Source organism: Osmerus eperlanus, chromosome 8, assembly GCF_963692335.1.
Source record: "Osmerus eperlanus chromosome 8, fOsmEpe2.1, whole genome shotgun sequence".
In the NCBI taxonomy this organism is placed as follows: Eukaryota; Metazoa; Chordata; class Actinopteri; order Osmeriformes; family Osmeridae; genus Osmerus; species Osmerus eperlanus.
This window is the reverse complement of record NC_085025.1, coordinates 5274954-5288687: the sequence shown is the minus strand read 5'-3', so window position 1 is coordinate 5288687 and position 13734 is coordinate 5274954. Positions and strand designations below refer to the sequence as shown.

The following is a 13734-nucleotide window of genomic DNA, read 5'->3' as shown; positions in this document are numbered from 1 at the left end:
AGACAGTGTATCATTGATTCTCATTGATATAGTTTTATTCTCTTATTATATTTCATCATACTAATATAAACACAAGATAAAAAAAATGAACAAAGAAACTGTACAAAAACATATATATATACTACATTTTAATTACAGAACAGTCTACTGTCCAAAAAAGGCACTAAATTCTGAAAATGGGCAATACAGTACAGTCAGAACGTAACTACTGGAGCTTGATACATCATTTAGTCTTCTGGGATCAACATGACTGAGAGTTTCCATGTCTGGGAGGATCTTGGTTAGGGGATAATGCAAAGGGGACGTGTGCAGTTCACTCAGCCAAGAGGATCTGACACCCTCCTAACCTGGCAGGACCACAGGGCCTCATACAACACCGGCAAGGGACAGACTCAGTAACCCACTTGAGGTTTGGTTTTCTACCTTAAGACCTGCGGTACATCACTGTTCATAAAGAGTTACTAACACTGATTTGAGGGATTTCTGTGAATCCTAAGTGTTCGCTCATTTTGGGAACTGAAGCGTGGCCGTTTCATAAACGGCTCATGCGTCACGTTCTACAACGCTCGTTGGCAGAACTAGGCCACGCTGCCTCCCAGAGGAGTGGAGGCTGTGGTACAGGTCTGGAACACTCAAGAGAGCAGGTTCTAGAACAGGGGTTCTTAACCTTGTCCTCAGGGAACCCCTGTCGTGCATGTTTTAGATGTTTCCCTGCTCAAACACACCTAATTCAAATAAATGGGTCGTTATCTAGCTCTGTAGAAGCCTGGGAACGAACATGCATTTGAATCAGGTGTGTTGGAGCCAAGAAACATCTCAAACATGCAAAACGGGTTCCCTGAGGACAGGGTTAAGAACCACTGTTCTAGAGTGTGTTCTGGAATTAAGTGGGCACTGGGGCCTATGCTTTGCACAACACAGCTCTCCATCTGCAACAACTGGGGTCAGCTGTATCATCTGGGGTCATGTATAAAGGAAATGCAAACCATCAAACAATACGAGACAACGTGAACAAAAGCTTGGTTGACTGACAAAAACTAATGATTAAAACATCATACACCGTTTAAAAAAAGGATTATAAATACAAACTTTTTTTAATGTGCCGCTTACATTTACAGACACAGACCCAGTGTCTAGGTCAGTCTGAGGTGAAGTTGCCTCAAGCAGCTGAAGAATGCCACCCAGAAACACAGTGCTCCTAACGCACTTCCTTTAAACTAATAAGAGGTAGCGACAGTCAGAATAATTTATAACTTGCTGGGTTTCTAATTTAACTGCCTGATAATAGCTATTCCTAGAAAAGTGTATTCTCTGAAATTAATAGAACTCTGCCAATGGTGCTAGCAATCAAATTCACTTTGAAAAAAGCTGAAAGCTGAAATAAACACTTCAACAGGAAAAGCCACTAAGATTGTTTCTCAGGTCAAACTGAAGACCTACAGCAAGGTAACATGTACCTGAACACACTTACCTCAATTAAAATGATCTAATTTCAGATATATATTTTTTTCCTCTCAACATGATCCTCTCCTTTGGCTTTTAAAACAACAAAAGATTTTCCTTAGTGTTATAATTCATCAACCTCAGCAATTTGGATGCCTCTGCTTACATACAATAATTTCCTCCCTGTCAATCTGGAGGCAGAGAAACACACGAAGAAAATAAGCGCATACCAAGAAAAAGAAAAAACAGTTAAAAACAGGTAAGATTTCCAGTTGGGAATACAAGCTCTAGGGTGCAGGGCTTCTAGAGTTTCAGGGTTCATGAGCGGTCTGGAACTGTTCCGAAAACCACCGTTCTTATTCTCCACAGGCTGACTAGATGACAAGACTACATGATATTCCTCCATCCATTCTTTCCTTCCATCGACTGATCATCCATCCATCCATTCATCCCATAAGTGGTGTTCAGAGGCTCCACTGCTCTACCAAAGCATTGCACAATGAAAAGGGTTTCAGGGTCAGGTAGGTGGGGAACCACAAGGGTGTATGAGAACCGTATATACATCAACACTAGGATGTGGCAACAGATGAGCCTGGTTTGGCTCTGTCTAGTGCGACCTAGGTGCTGAGGCTGGAAGGAGGAGGAGAGGAGGGAGAAGAAGCTTCAAGAAGGAAAACTTCTGTGTGTGGGGGGAGGTCCAGAAAAGCCCCCCCCTTCCTCTTTCCTCCTTCCTTCCTGCTCCACATCTTTCCTCAGATGAGGGAGAGGAAGGGAGCGTCTTGGGTCTGTGTGTGGGTGAAGAGGCTGAGAGTCCATGATGAGGGTACGATGTTGGGATAGCTTCATGAAGATATTTACTAAGATTTCTCTATTATGTTCGTCAATTCTCTTTTTCAAATCCACTTTTTCGTCACACACCTGGTACCATCTCTCCTTCACCTCCCCCCCTTTTCCCTCGTCTTCTTTCCCTCTCCTCTTCCTCTCCTGTATGGTGCTCCTCCACTCCCCCAGGGGCTCCGGGTCAGGTTCAGTCCTCCTCCAGACTCTCTGTCTTGATGTCGCTGGGGACTCCCCCCGTTCTGGACAGGGCCAGGATCGTGTGGTTGACTGCAGCCATCTCCACAGCCAATGAGATGGGGTCCTGGTGGTCACTGTGGGCGGTTCCATCATCCTTGGGGAGGTGAAAATACAGCTGTCATTTCAATACAGCACCATCACAAATCAAGGCCTACTATCTATGTTTTTTTTTTTTTTATTAAGCTATTTTTGGATTATGATCCAATCCATCAAGTGTTTATATTTATATAATATATCATATCACATCATGTTATATTACATTTTAATGTCTTTATTTGTTAACGTTAAACAACTTGTTCTCTGACTGGCTGAATGGATGTTTCCGTCGCTATTTTAATGTGACATGTCTAATCAAGTCTGTGTGCATCAGTCTGTGTTACCTGTGTGGGAGATGTAGGCTCCAGTCTGAAGAAGCTGAAAGGTCTTGTCATAGGCCTCTTGTCAAAATAGGGAAGGTCACAGGCCTGCCAGAGGAATCACAACACACCCGCTCAATACCGGCCAACTCAGCACATGCTAATAATGTAGTCAGTCCTTTATGGCATGGGATGGGTATAGCTGAGTGGTAAAGTACTTGGCCACAAATCAAGAAATCGCAGGTTAAAATCCCCTGTGTCTCGCTTTGGGTAAAAGCGTCTGCTAAATGAACACATGACGTACATTGATGTGTTAAGCAGGCACGATCCAGAGCTGGGGAGGGGGGAGGGGGGGGGAGGGGGGGGGTCAAATGCTTTACCACTGAGCTACACCTACACAGTCATTTACTGCAGTGTTCATGTATTCCCATCCACCACCTGTGAGATCTGTTTATGGTGCGAGCGAGAGGTTTTACCTGTTCTGAGAAGTCGTTGCCGTCGACGTCGTCGCTGTTGGAGTGACCTCCGGGACTCTGCACGTCTATCCCATGACTCTCCAGGATTGTGGCTTCTTGGAGAAACAAGAGATTGTCAAGATCCGCATTAACGCTTTGGATAAAAGCGTCTGCTAAATGAATGAAATGTAAGGTATTTTAATTAACCAGAGTAGTTTACAACTCATGCTAGAGTTAAGCCTCTCCTGTAAATATTGGGGATATAAAGTCCCTCCAATTCGTCATCAACAACAACGAGCATGTCGGTAGGAACACTATGAGGTGCTTTCTGTGGTGAACCCTTTACTGTGAGCCCCGCCACATCTCCACGACGTACCTATGTTAGCCCGTCTCTTGATCTCCTTGCGTCGGTTGGCAAACCAGTTGTAGACTTTGAGGGAGGTGACTCTCTCCAGGTCGGACAGCTTCTTCCCTAGAAACCAGATGGGAAACAGACGATACAGAATCGCAAAAAACGGAGATTGGTCTTTAGTAGCCTCTTTTGATTGCAGTCTTCATATCCCCTTGTCCGAGAGGGCTGTTCTACCTGGTTTGAGAGGGCTGTGCTACCTGGCTTGAGAGGGCTGTTCTACCTGGCTTGAGAGGGCTGTGCTACCTGGCTTGAGAGGGCTGTTCTGCCTGGTTTGAGAGGGCTGTGCTACCTGGCTTGAGAGGGCTGTTCTGCCTGGTTTGAGAGGGCTGTGCTAGCTGGTTTGAGAGGGCTGTGCTAGATGGTTTGAGAGGGCTGTGCTAGCTGGTTTGAGAGGGTTGTGCTACCTGGTTTGAGAGGGCTGTTCTGCCTGGTTTGAGAGGGCTGTGCTAGCTGGTTTGAGAGGGTTGTGCTAGCTGGTTTGAGAGGGCTGTGCTATCTGGTTTGAGAGGGTTGTGCTACCTGGTTTGAGAGGGCTGTTCTGCCTGGTTTGAGAGGGCTGTTCTACCTGGTTTGAGAGGGCTGTGCTACCTGGCTTGAGAGGGCTGTTCTACCTGGTTTGAGAGGGCTGTGCTACCTGGCTTGAGAGGGCTGTTCTACCTGGTTTGAGAGGGCTGTGCTACCTGGCTTGAGAGGGCTGTTCTGCCTGGTTTGAGAGGGCTGTGCTAGCTGGTTTGAGAGGGCTGTGCTAGCTGGTTTGAGAGGGTTGTGCTACCTGGTTTGAGAGGGCTGTTCTGCCTGGTTTGAGAGGGCTGTGCTAGCTGGTTTGAGAGGGCTGTGCTAGCTGGTTTGAGAGGGCTGTGCTAGCTGGTTTGAGAGGGCTGTGCTACCTGGTTTGAGAGGGCTGTGCTAGCTGGTTTGAGAGGGCTGTGCTTCCTAGTTTGAGAGGGCTGTGCTCCCTGGTTTGAGAGGGCTGCTCTGCCAGGTTTGAGAGGGCTGTGCTAGCTGGTTTGAGAGGGCTGTGCTACCTGGTTTCTGGATGACAGCGTTGCAGGCATTGGCGATCTCCTCTCTCTTGGCCTCATCTGGATACTGGTTCTCATTGAAGTAACTAAGGAAACAGAACAAGTCCACGTGGGAAACAATTCAGTCGTAGGATGGTTTTCTATTTCATGCATTATGTAAATGAGTATGAAACATGACAGAATCTGGTCATGTTTATTACAATATCTAATAACCCCACTGAAGCAATTGTATTTACTCCTCATCCATTAGTTCTCTCCATGCATCCATCCATCCCTCACCTCTCCATGACAGCCAGACATTCCTTCCTCCAGGTGAAGCGGCTTCCTCTTCGCAGTCGGAAGCCTCCGGGGGCGGTGCTTATGGGGGGCGGGGTCTGCCTCCACTCCATCTCATCCAGAGCCAATGGGGCAGGGCGCATGTTTAGAGTGGCGCCTGGGAGAGCAAATCATAGAGCTATTTTAGACGCACACGCACACTTAGAACATCTGCAGTTCAAGCACACACTAACTATCTCTTTGTACAACCTCGAGCATATTGATCTCTCTCAGGGGGACACCTCGTAAACAGATGGGTTTTTTTTTTGTTTTTTTTCGGAAGTCTTTTTGTGAATTTGTTGTGAAGCTTGTGTGTAACTCTCTCACACCAGTAAAGACCTCCACAGAGACAAACATCTACTGGAGGTCAAATAATTCTCCGTTTGGGAGGTAGGTTTCCTGTTCAAGAGCAGGCATCAGATCCTGGGAGAGACTCTCAAGCAGCACCTCTGCAGTGACAGAGGTGTGTGAAGGACTAGTGAGGGCCGGGCGCTGGGCAGAGCGCCTCCAGAAATAGTGCTTGGCTGATCCTGCTGCTGACGAGCTTGGCAGAGATCCACGAGGAGCAAGCAGCAGAGGACAAGGAGACAGCCGCTCGCTAAGAGAAGCCTTTCAGAATACGCACACTGGGGCTGAACTCTGAGACACACACACACTCTCTCTCTCTCTCTCTCTCTCACACACACACACACACACACACAAAGACACACGCGCGCGGACGGACACAAGGACACTCACACACACACACAAACATGTCATAGACAAAAACACACACATTCAGGCAGTGTGTTGAAAGCAGCTCTAGGGAAGGGTACCTGGGGTGGTCTTCTCCATCTGGTACCAGCGGTAGAAGGCCCTCTTCTTCTGCTCACTGAGGTCAGAGCCATGCTGCAACAGCCAATGAGAAATCCTGCTCTGGCTGATACCTGAAACAACAGCCAATCAGAGTGATTAGGGAGAGATTGTGAGTATGTGCGTGTGTGTGTGATGCCCTACCGACCTGTGACCTGAGCCACCACAGCCTGTGAGATTCTCCTGTTCCCCAGGAAGGCCTTGATCTCCTCCTTTACAATACTGCTGTCCCTCCTGCAGGCACACACACACACACACACTCACGAATTACGATGGACACCAAAACACAAAGTTTGTTTTATCTACACATAGTCTCAAGGAAATGTATAGAAATAGGAGTTACTCGTATTTAAATATTTCTATTTTTAGAATCTGTCCTCACTATCGACCTGCTGCGACAGTAAGAAACAAGTCAACAAAAGCGAAAAGAAATCAGTTCAATCTTTGGGCTAGAATCCCACCCTCTCCATATTTCAGAGATAAAGCGCATCACAGCTTTTAACAACCACATCCATATCTCACACCATTTGCTGAGACTGCGGCTAAAATTAGTCTGCTCACAAAGCCTGCTTTTATCGACAGACACGACGCTAAATCAATGTAGCTCTGGCGCTGGCTGGCTGTGCGTGATACAGGACTGAGGGCGAGATGAAGGGTGTCAACAGGGGGGGGGGTCACTTTAGATGGTACCAGTGTTAGGGGGAGGACAAGTTCACTTTAGATGGTACCAGTGTTAGGGGGAGGACAAGTTTACTTTAGATGGTACCGGTGTTAGGGGGAAGACAAGTTTACTTTAGATGGTACCAGTGTTGGGGGGAGGACAAGTTCACTTTAGATGGTACCAGTGTTAGAGGGAGGACAAGTTTACTTTAGATGGTACCGGTGTTAGGGGGAAGACAAGTTTACTTGTTTCTATAACTAATTGAATAGCCAAGACCAACCCCACCACCCTCCCCCTACCTGACCCCACCACCCTATCCTGACCCCTACTTGACCCTTTGACCCCATCACTGACCTCATGAGCTCCTCCACCTTGTCGTCGATGTCCAGATCCTCCTCTGTCGCCTCGAACCCGAACGCCCTTGCTGCCGCCGCGCTGTTCATTGGATACCTGGGCGGAGACAGCTTCCCATTGGGCGTGGCCGCCAGACTGTCCCGGCCAATCTGAGCCAAGGCGACCAGCGACACCGGGGATGGTAGAACAGACGGTGGGGGTGGTCCAGGGGGCGGCGAGGTGTCATAGCTGTTGCTAGGCGACGGAGACAGGCCTCTGTGGAACTGCGTCTGAGTAGAGGTGGAGATGGTGGAGGACGGGCCGTTGCTACCGCTACTGTTGCCGCGGTCGTTACCATTGTTACAGGACAAGGAAGTGGAGGAGGTTGTTGTGGTGGTGGCAGCATTGTTGTTGTTATTGGTTGTCGTCGAGGTGTTGTTGTTGTTGGAGGCGGAGCTGCAGCTGTTGGCCCCGCCGACGTAGGAGGTGCGGCGTCCGAACTTGTCCCCGTGCTCGCGGTCCAGCCGCTCCAGGGTGTCCAGGGCGTGCAGGATCTCCTGCTTGCTCATGCCGCTACGCCGCAACCGCTGAAGCAGGTCTATCTGCTCGATGGTGAAGCGTGGCTCTTCCGAGAAGTCACACATCCTGCCAGGGAGACGGACAGAGACGGAGAGAGAGAGAGAGAGAAGGGGAGATGGAAGAAGAGAGAGGGGGAGGGAACGAGGGTGAGAGTAGACAGAGAGGGGAGAGGGAGAGTGAAAAGAGGAAAGCAGAGAGGGGGGGTGGAGAGATTGAGGGGTGGCGTATGAGAGAGAAATTAAAAAACGAGAGAGGGAGGGAGAAAGACAGCGAGAGCAAGATTGTGTGAAAGAGAGGAAGATGAGAGGGTGGGGGGGGAGAGAAATCAGCTATTTTAGGGGAACGACATGCAATAGAGTCACCTTGACAGCTAATGCTATCCTCACAATCTGCTGTGTGGATGGAGGAGTGCGATGAGAAATGCCACTGTCGGCCCCTCCAGCGCTCCCCTCCAGCGCTCCCCTCCAGCGCTCCCCTCCAGCGCTCCCCTCCAGCGCTCCCCTCCAGCGCTCCCCTCCAGCGCTCCCCTCCATCGCTCCCCTCCAGCGCTCCCCTCCAGCGCTCCCCTCCAGCGCTCCCCTCCAGCGCTCCCCTCCATCGCTCCCCTCCATCGCTCCCCTCCAGCGCTCCCCTCCAGCGCTCCCCTCCAGCGCTCCCCTCCATCGCTCCCCTCCAGCGCTCCCCTCCAGCGCTCCCCTCCAGCGCTCCCCTCCAGCGCTCCCCTCCAGCACTCCCCTCCAGCATGTTACACACTAGCACTTAGTCTAGCTCCTGATCAGATCAATGCGACTGAGATCAGACTGCAGCAGGGTTCCCATCTCTTCAGGCGTTGCTGGAGATGATTGGTCGATACATCCCACGCTACAGGCTGCATTACATCTCCCCTCAGGCTCGTGTTATACAGACCATAAGAACAGGAACTAGATTACAGGAACTACCTTCCAGGCTTTACACGTATACATTATGACCTGAGGAAAGGTGATCTGGCCCGTTTGGCGTTCTGCAGTGTCCTCCAGGTAATATGAAGCCAGCTGGTCCCTGTCTGTACACCTTTGGGTTAATGAACCATTTTTAACCAGTCCTTGTGTCACAGTTTGTTTTCGTTAGGCGACAGCAGTAGGAGCAATGCATTTCTGAGAGCAGGCTGTTACTGAGTAACAGACTCGGTTTAGGTTGGGTCAAGTTAAAATAGTAATGTCTCCCTGCCAACCGTTTGTCTGCTGGTGCTGAGTTTTTCACAGGACTATTGTAATTATTACCCATCATCGTTTACCCGGAGGCCAATTGTCCAGACATTTCACATCAACCATAAACTTGGGTTAGCTAGTAAAGGTGGTTAACCTGAATAGGTACAGCATATGTTGTGTTTATCTGCAATACTCTTCTAATGTTTCCCATACATTGATTTATTTGAAATTACCCACAATTCACAGCGTTGTGACGTGAAACACAAGGGTTGCCAGGGGAAACCCGGTAGCGAGAGAAAAGTCCCGGTGTTGTGGCCCCAGCGGCACCCCCACCTTGACTAGGAAAGCGTCACATGTATGAAACTTACTCTGGTTACTCATACTAGTCCCCTCAATGTACTGTGAAAACAATTTGATGCTTGGATATACAGAACAGAAATTGCAGGGGGTGCATTTCAGGGCAAAGGCCAATGATTCTAACTGTATAGGCTATTGAGAGGTTTAGTATGAGTAACCACAGTACATTTACATTTAGTCATTTAGCAGACGCTCTTATCCAGAGCGACTTACAGTAAGTACAGGGACATTCCCCCGAGGCAAGTAGGGTGAAGTGCCTTGCCCAAGGACACAACGTCAGTTGGCATGACCGGGAATCGAACTGGCAACCTTCGGATTACTAGCCCGATTCCCTCACCGCTCAGCCATCTGACTCCCGTGTACACGGGAGTCACATCTTATCTCATGGATCTTATCACAGTAAGATCCATGCATGTGACACTTTCCTAATCACACTGTCTTCTGTACTCGTCTGTCCCAGCGTGGCTGTGAAACTTTAGAAAGCGAGTGTCGGGACACTTTAGTACGAGAAGAACTAGACAGACATGCACTTACACACAAGCATACACCCACACCCGATGGAAAGCATGTCTGCCTCGGAGCACTGACGATAGATGGGCAGCAAACCCATGAAACGGATGATCACATCCTTCTTCTGAAATCTGGGCCACAGATCCAATACTTCAGAGCAGTGCTGTCCAAACCAGATGACACACGCTGATTTACATCACCAATGAGGTTTCTCTTTACACCATCAGCCCGCCTCAAAAAAGATTAGTGTAACACCTGAACGACATGAAACCATCGTAAATGGAAGAATTATATTTGCATATTCCTCTTGGACATTATTCACACGTAACTCAAATTTAACAATGTCAACATTATGTAGATTATTTCTCATCTTTGCTGAGACCTAAATAGCCATCTCTCTTATCAGAACTGTCTCTGGTACACATTTTGATCATTTGACATATCTACGGCTGCGTTAACGCGTGCATCAATGCAGCAGCATAGTTTTACATCTGCGGAACGCCCTTTCTGCGGCCCTACAGGCGTACAGTAGCTAGCGTTTCTGCTTTCTTACCTAAATATTGTCACTGGGAGTCATATAGCTAATGGTACAATATCGTTTTCTAACTAGCTAGACAGTTCATTGTATATGTCAGACTATAATTTTGCATTGTCCTGATGATACAAAATACATTGAATTCCCAGTATGAGTCCAGCATGCATGAATGCATTGCCACATCCTCTTTTATCCTAACGTTTGACTAGCCTGTGCTAGTTACAATTCAAACACGTATAATCGGCGAACACTTTGTTCTAACTTGTTAGCAATTGTCTCATCCATACACAACTTCTTTAGTTCAAATTACGATTTAACAGGTCTGATGTAGAGTCAGTTATCTAGCTAATTGCTCTACAGTCCGTAGGCTTTGAGTGGGTCACTATTCTGAAACGGAGCAACCCAGAACAAGATCGGAAATACAGTATAGCTTCCAAAACTCAAATGTAATGTAGACTAGGCTGCGCGTGAATCACTAAGCAAGCTAAAGACTTGTCTAGATTTTGCATTTTACATATATTTTCATTTGTAACACACGTCTATCTAGTTTTCTGCAAATGTTCCATAGAAAGGCCACTTCCAAGAAGATAACCCGAGTCCCCGAAATGTTGACAAATTCAGCTATATATCTAGCTAACGTTAGCCAACCAAAATATCAGACTTTCTTACCTTATGAATCTCGACGTCTCCGCTGTACTCCTGACATTAAATATTACAGCACCACAATTATTTTGTGGACAATGTCAATGTTCAACAGTAAACATCGATCGACGAAAAGAGCACGCCCAGCCCTGCTAGCTTGCAGGCTACTTGATTTGAATCAGAGGACAACTATTTTGCCTTTGTTTGATTGACACAGCCATATTTACACCAACACCTCTGAAATGGGTGGGATATGCGTGCTGGGATATGTAGTTTACAGTACAGCACAGACGAAAGTTACTCATTTATATTGTTTTGCCCAAAAAACTACAAGACAACTGATTAAAGGGGACTACCGGATTGTTCTTAACTCATCATGTAATTACTATCACAATAGGTTAACAGAAAAAACGAATTGAAATAATTGAAATACATTTTATTAGAGCTCCACTCCCGAAACATTCAAGTTTAGATAAATGTCTCCAAGAAACCAGAACTTCTGGGCACATTATTTGCTATGATTATTTGTCATGATTATTTGTCATCACAACTTCCGGACTGTAACGATAAAGTTTTTTTAAACGTGTTACGTCATTTCCTAGTGGAGACAGCTGATGCAAACGCTCAGCTGCTTGGCTTGATACATTACTAAATCGTCGAAATAGTTAATATTTACTTATAGTAATATACTAGTTACACGCAATAATGCATATAAGAATAGCTGAATTATGTTTTCTCTTGCATACCATGTTGGTTTTGGCGTGGTGTTTCAATGACATGGAAACGGGGCCTGTGGGGCTAGCTGTTCAGGCGAATGGGGATCGCTTCAAAATCGAGGGTCGGGCAATAGTTCCTGGAGTAAAAACTCAAGACTGGATTTCGACAGCTCGAGTTCTTGTGGAAGGCGAGGAGTATGTGGGCTTTTTGAGGTAATATAACGTCTGTAATACGCATATTTGTATTGTTTACAGTAATGGCAAGCTACGTGCTGCTTGACGTTTTGCCAACTACAGTAGGCTAGCAGGCCTATTACATTATCCCGGTCACTTCTTCCCTATCAGTCAATTCTACCCAAAAACGAGTAAGCTGATTGTTTCTTGTACATTAATTGCTTTTTACTTTGCAATGTTTTATAATTCACAAACGTTTCTAGCTAGCTAACATACGTTGTATGTATGTAATATTGTTGTAAACGTATACGTAAGCTAGCCTGTCACATTGACACCGCTTGTAAAATCCCTGTAGAACTATAGAGGTCGCCTGCGTCAAGGGTTTAAATTAACTATGACCAATACCAAACTATGACCAATACCTACAACAAACATTCACATGTCACACAGAAATTTTCTGAAGAATGTATGTGGAATTTGAATGCAGCCCTTCTCTGCTCATCAGTCTGTGTACGTCCCTGTTTGTTTTTTACAGAAGTGATGGAGGCTTCGTTGTAAACGATGTTCCTTCGGGATCATATGTCGTTGAGGTCATCTCACCCGGATATAAGTTTGAGCCAGTCCGAGTAGACATAACATCCAAAGGCAAAATGAGGTATTAAACTTAAAGAGGTTTTCATTATGGATGTTTGTTGGTGTAAGGGACATTCACCCTGAACTAAAAATGCTACACCTGTTTTTCTCCTTCATCCCATACTTTTAAATCTCTTCATAGGGCACGTCTTGTGAACTACATCAAGACTTCAGAGGTGATCCGCCAGCCGTATCCTCTTCAGATCAGGTCTCCAGGCCCTCATACCTACTTCATGAAGAGGGAGACCTGGGGGTGGACAGACTTCCTCATGAACCCCATGGTGAGATTGTGATGCCCACAAACCTGCAATCCTCCCCTGCTTTGGTGTTGCTTAGATACGTAGTAAGATGGGTGGGCACAACGTGATGACGAGGGGGGGGTGATAAAGGTCAGGAGAAGACTCACGAATGCTGTTTGTTTGTCCATGTCCCCCCTCAGGTAATGATGATGGTCCTGCCTCTGTTGATCATAGTCCTGCTGCCCAAGGTTGTAAACACCAACGACCCTGAGATGAGAAAGGTAAAAGAAAAAACTTCCTGGTCACTGTCCCTATAACGAGGCATTCCGAGTATATTTCAGGGTGTTACAATTAGTAGATCCTTCTAGTTGACAGCATATCTCCAAGCGAGAGGTATCCCTTCTGATAGAGGTCCTTTGACCACAGTGTTGTGGCATGCTTACCCACTCATAGTTTGACCCTTATTGCCCTTTATCTTTCAGGAAATGGAGCAGTCCATGAACATGCTGAACCCCAACCCTGAGCTGCCAGATGTCTCTGAGTTCATGACCAAGCTGTTCTCGGGCTCCAAGGGCTCTGGGAAACCAGGGGGGGGCAGCAAGAGCAGCAGCAGAGCTGCGGTGAAGAGGAGGTAGTGACACCCACTCAGACCTGGTCTGAAGAGCTGCGGTATCCTGCCATGGAAGCAAGATTTTTAAGAGTTGTCTGTTGTACAGTTTTCCCCACCTTCTTTGAGAGTCCCTTGTTTTTCCGGAAGTCTTGCAAAATAACATGGGAAGGAAAGCTGTCTTTTTTTTCTTTCTTTTTTTGCACTGCACTGTTATAACCTTTCGATTCGACCTGAAAGATTTTACACTTTCTTTTGATGTTTGTAACTGTCATTCTGTTATGCCTGCTTGGTTGTTCTCATACCTCTCATTCAGGTACTTTATCGCCCAACTTACTGTCGCTAACTCTCTGGTGTGTACTCTTACTAACTGCTGCTGTATCTCAGAATCATATGTCAAGTCTACTTCCACTACTTGAATGAGAGCTTATATAAACTATTGAGATTTTTTTTTTGTTGAGTAAATACGACTGTGAATGAATCAGATGGATTGAATTTTAATTCTAATTAAAAAAAAAACAGACTTATTTAAATACCAAGGTTAATAAATTGTGATAAGAGCTTATGCTTGTCTAATTTTTGTGTCCTTGGGTTTAATGGATAGGACTAGCCTTGATTTATTATGGGAT

General features: G+C 46.5%; 2 protein-coding genes across 3 annotated transcripts; one reads left to right on the top strand and one right to left on the bottom strand.

The window, feature by feature from the left end:
- Positions 1 to 8: 8 nt before the first annotated feature.
- On the bottom strand, positions 9 to 10975 carry hmbox1b (homeobox containing 1 b). 2 transcript variants are annotated; one of them, XM_062467707.1, is made up of 10 exons: positions 10764 to 10975; positions 6948 to 7571; positions 6081 to 6166; positions 5896 to 6006; positions 5045 to 5198; positions 4769 to 4851; positions 3708 to 3803; positions 3353 to 3447; positions 2901 to 2984; positions 9 to 2614 (listed from the first exon to the last, which is right to left on the bottom strand). In XM_062467707.1, exons 2-10 carry the CDS (start codon positions 7568 to 7570, stop codon positions 2471 to 2473), a joined length of 1476 nt encoding a protein of 491 aa, XP_062323691.1. In that variant the 5' UTR covers position 7571; positions 10764 to 10975; the 3' UTR covers positions 9 to 2470. The 2 variants fall into 2 exon arrangements, with proteins under 2 accessions (XP_062323691.1, XP_062323692.1); XM_062467708.1 differs by having other exon boundaries at positions 3353 to 3444.
- A 346-nt stretch (positions 10976 to 11321) lies between these two features.
- Positions 11322 to 13666, top strand: emc7b (ER membrane protein complex subunit 7b). The gene is made up of 5 exons (XM_062468214.1): positions 11322 to 11665; positions 12162 to 12281; positions 12402 to 12540; positions 12699 to 12779; positions 12981 to 13666. Exons 1-5 carry the CDS (start codon positions 11442 to 11444, stop codon positions 13131 to 13133), a joined length of 717 nt encoding a protein of 238 aa, XP_062324198.1. The 5' UTR covers positions 11322 to 11441; the 3' UTR covers positions 13134 to 13666.
- The last annotated feature ends 68 nt before the right edge of the window (positions 13667 to 13734 follow it).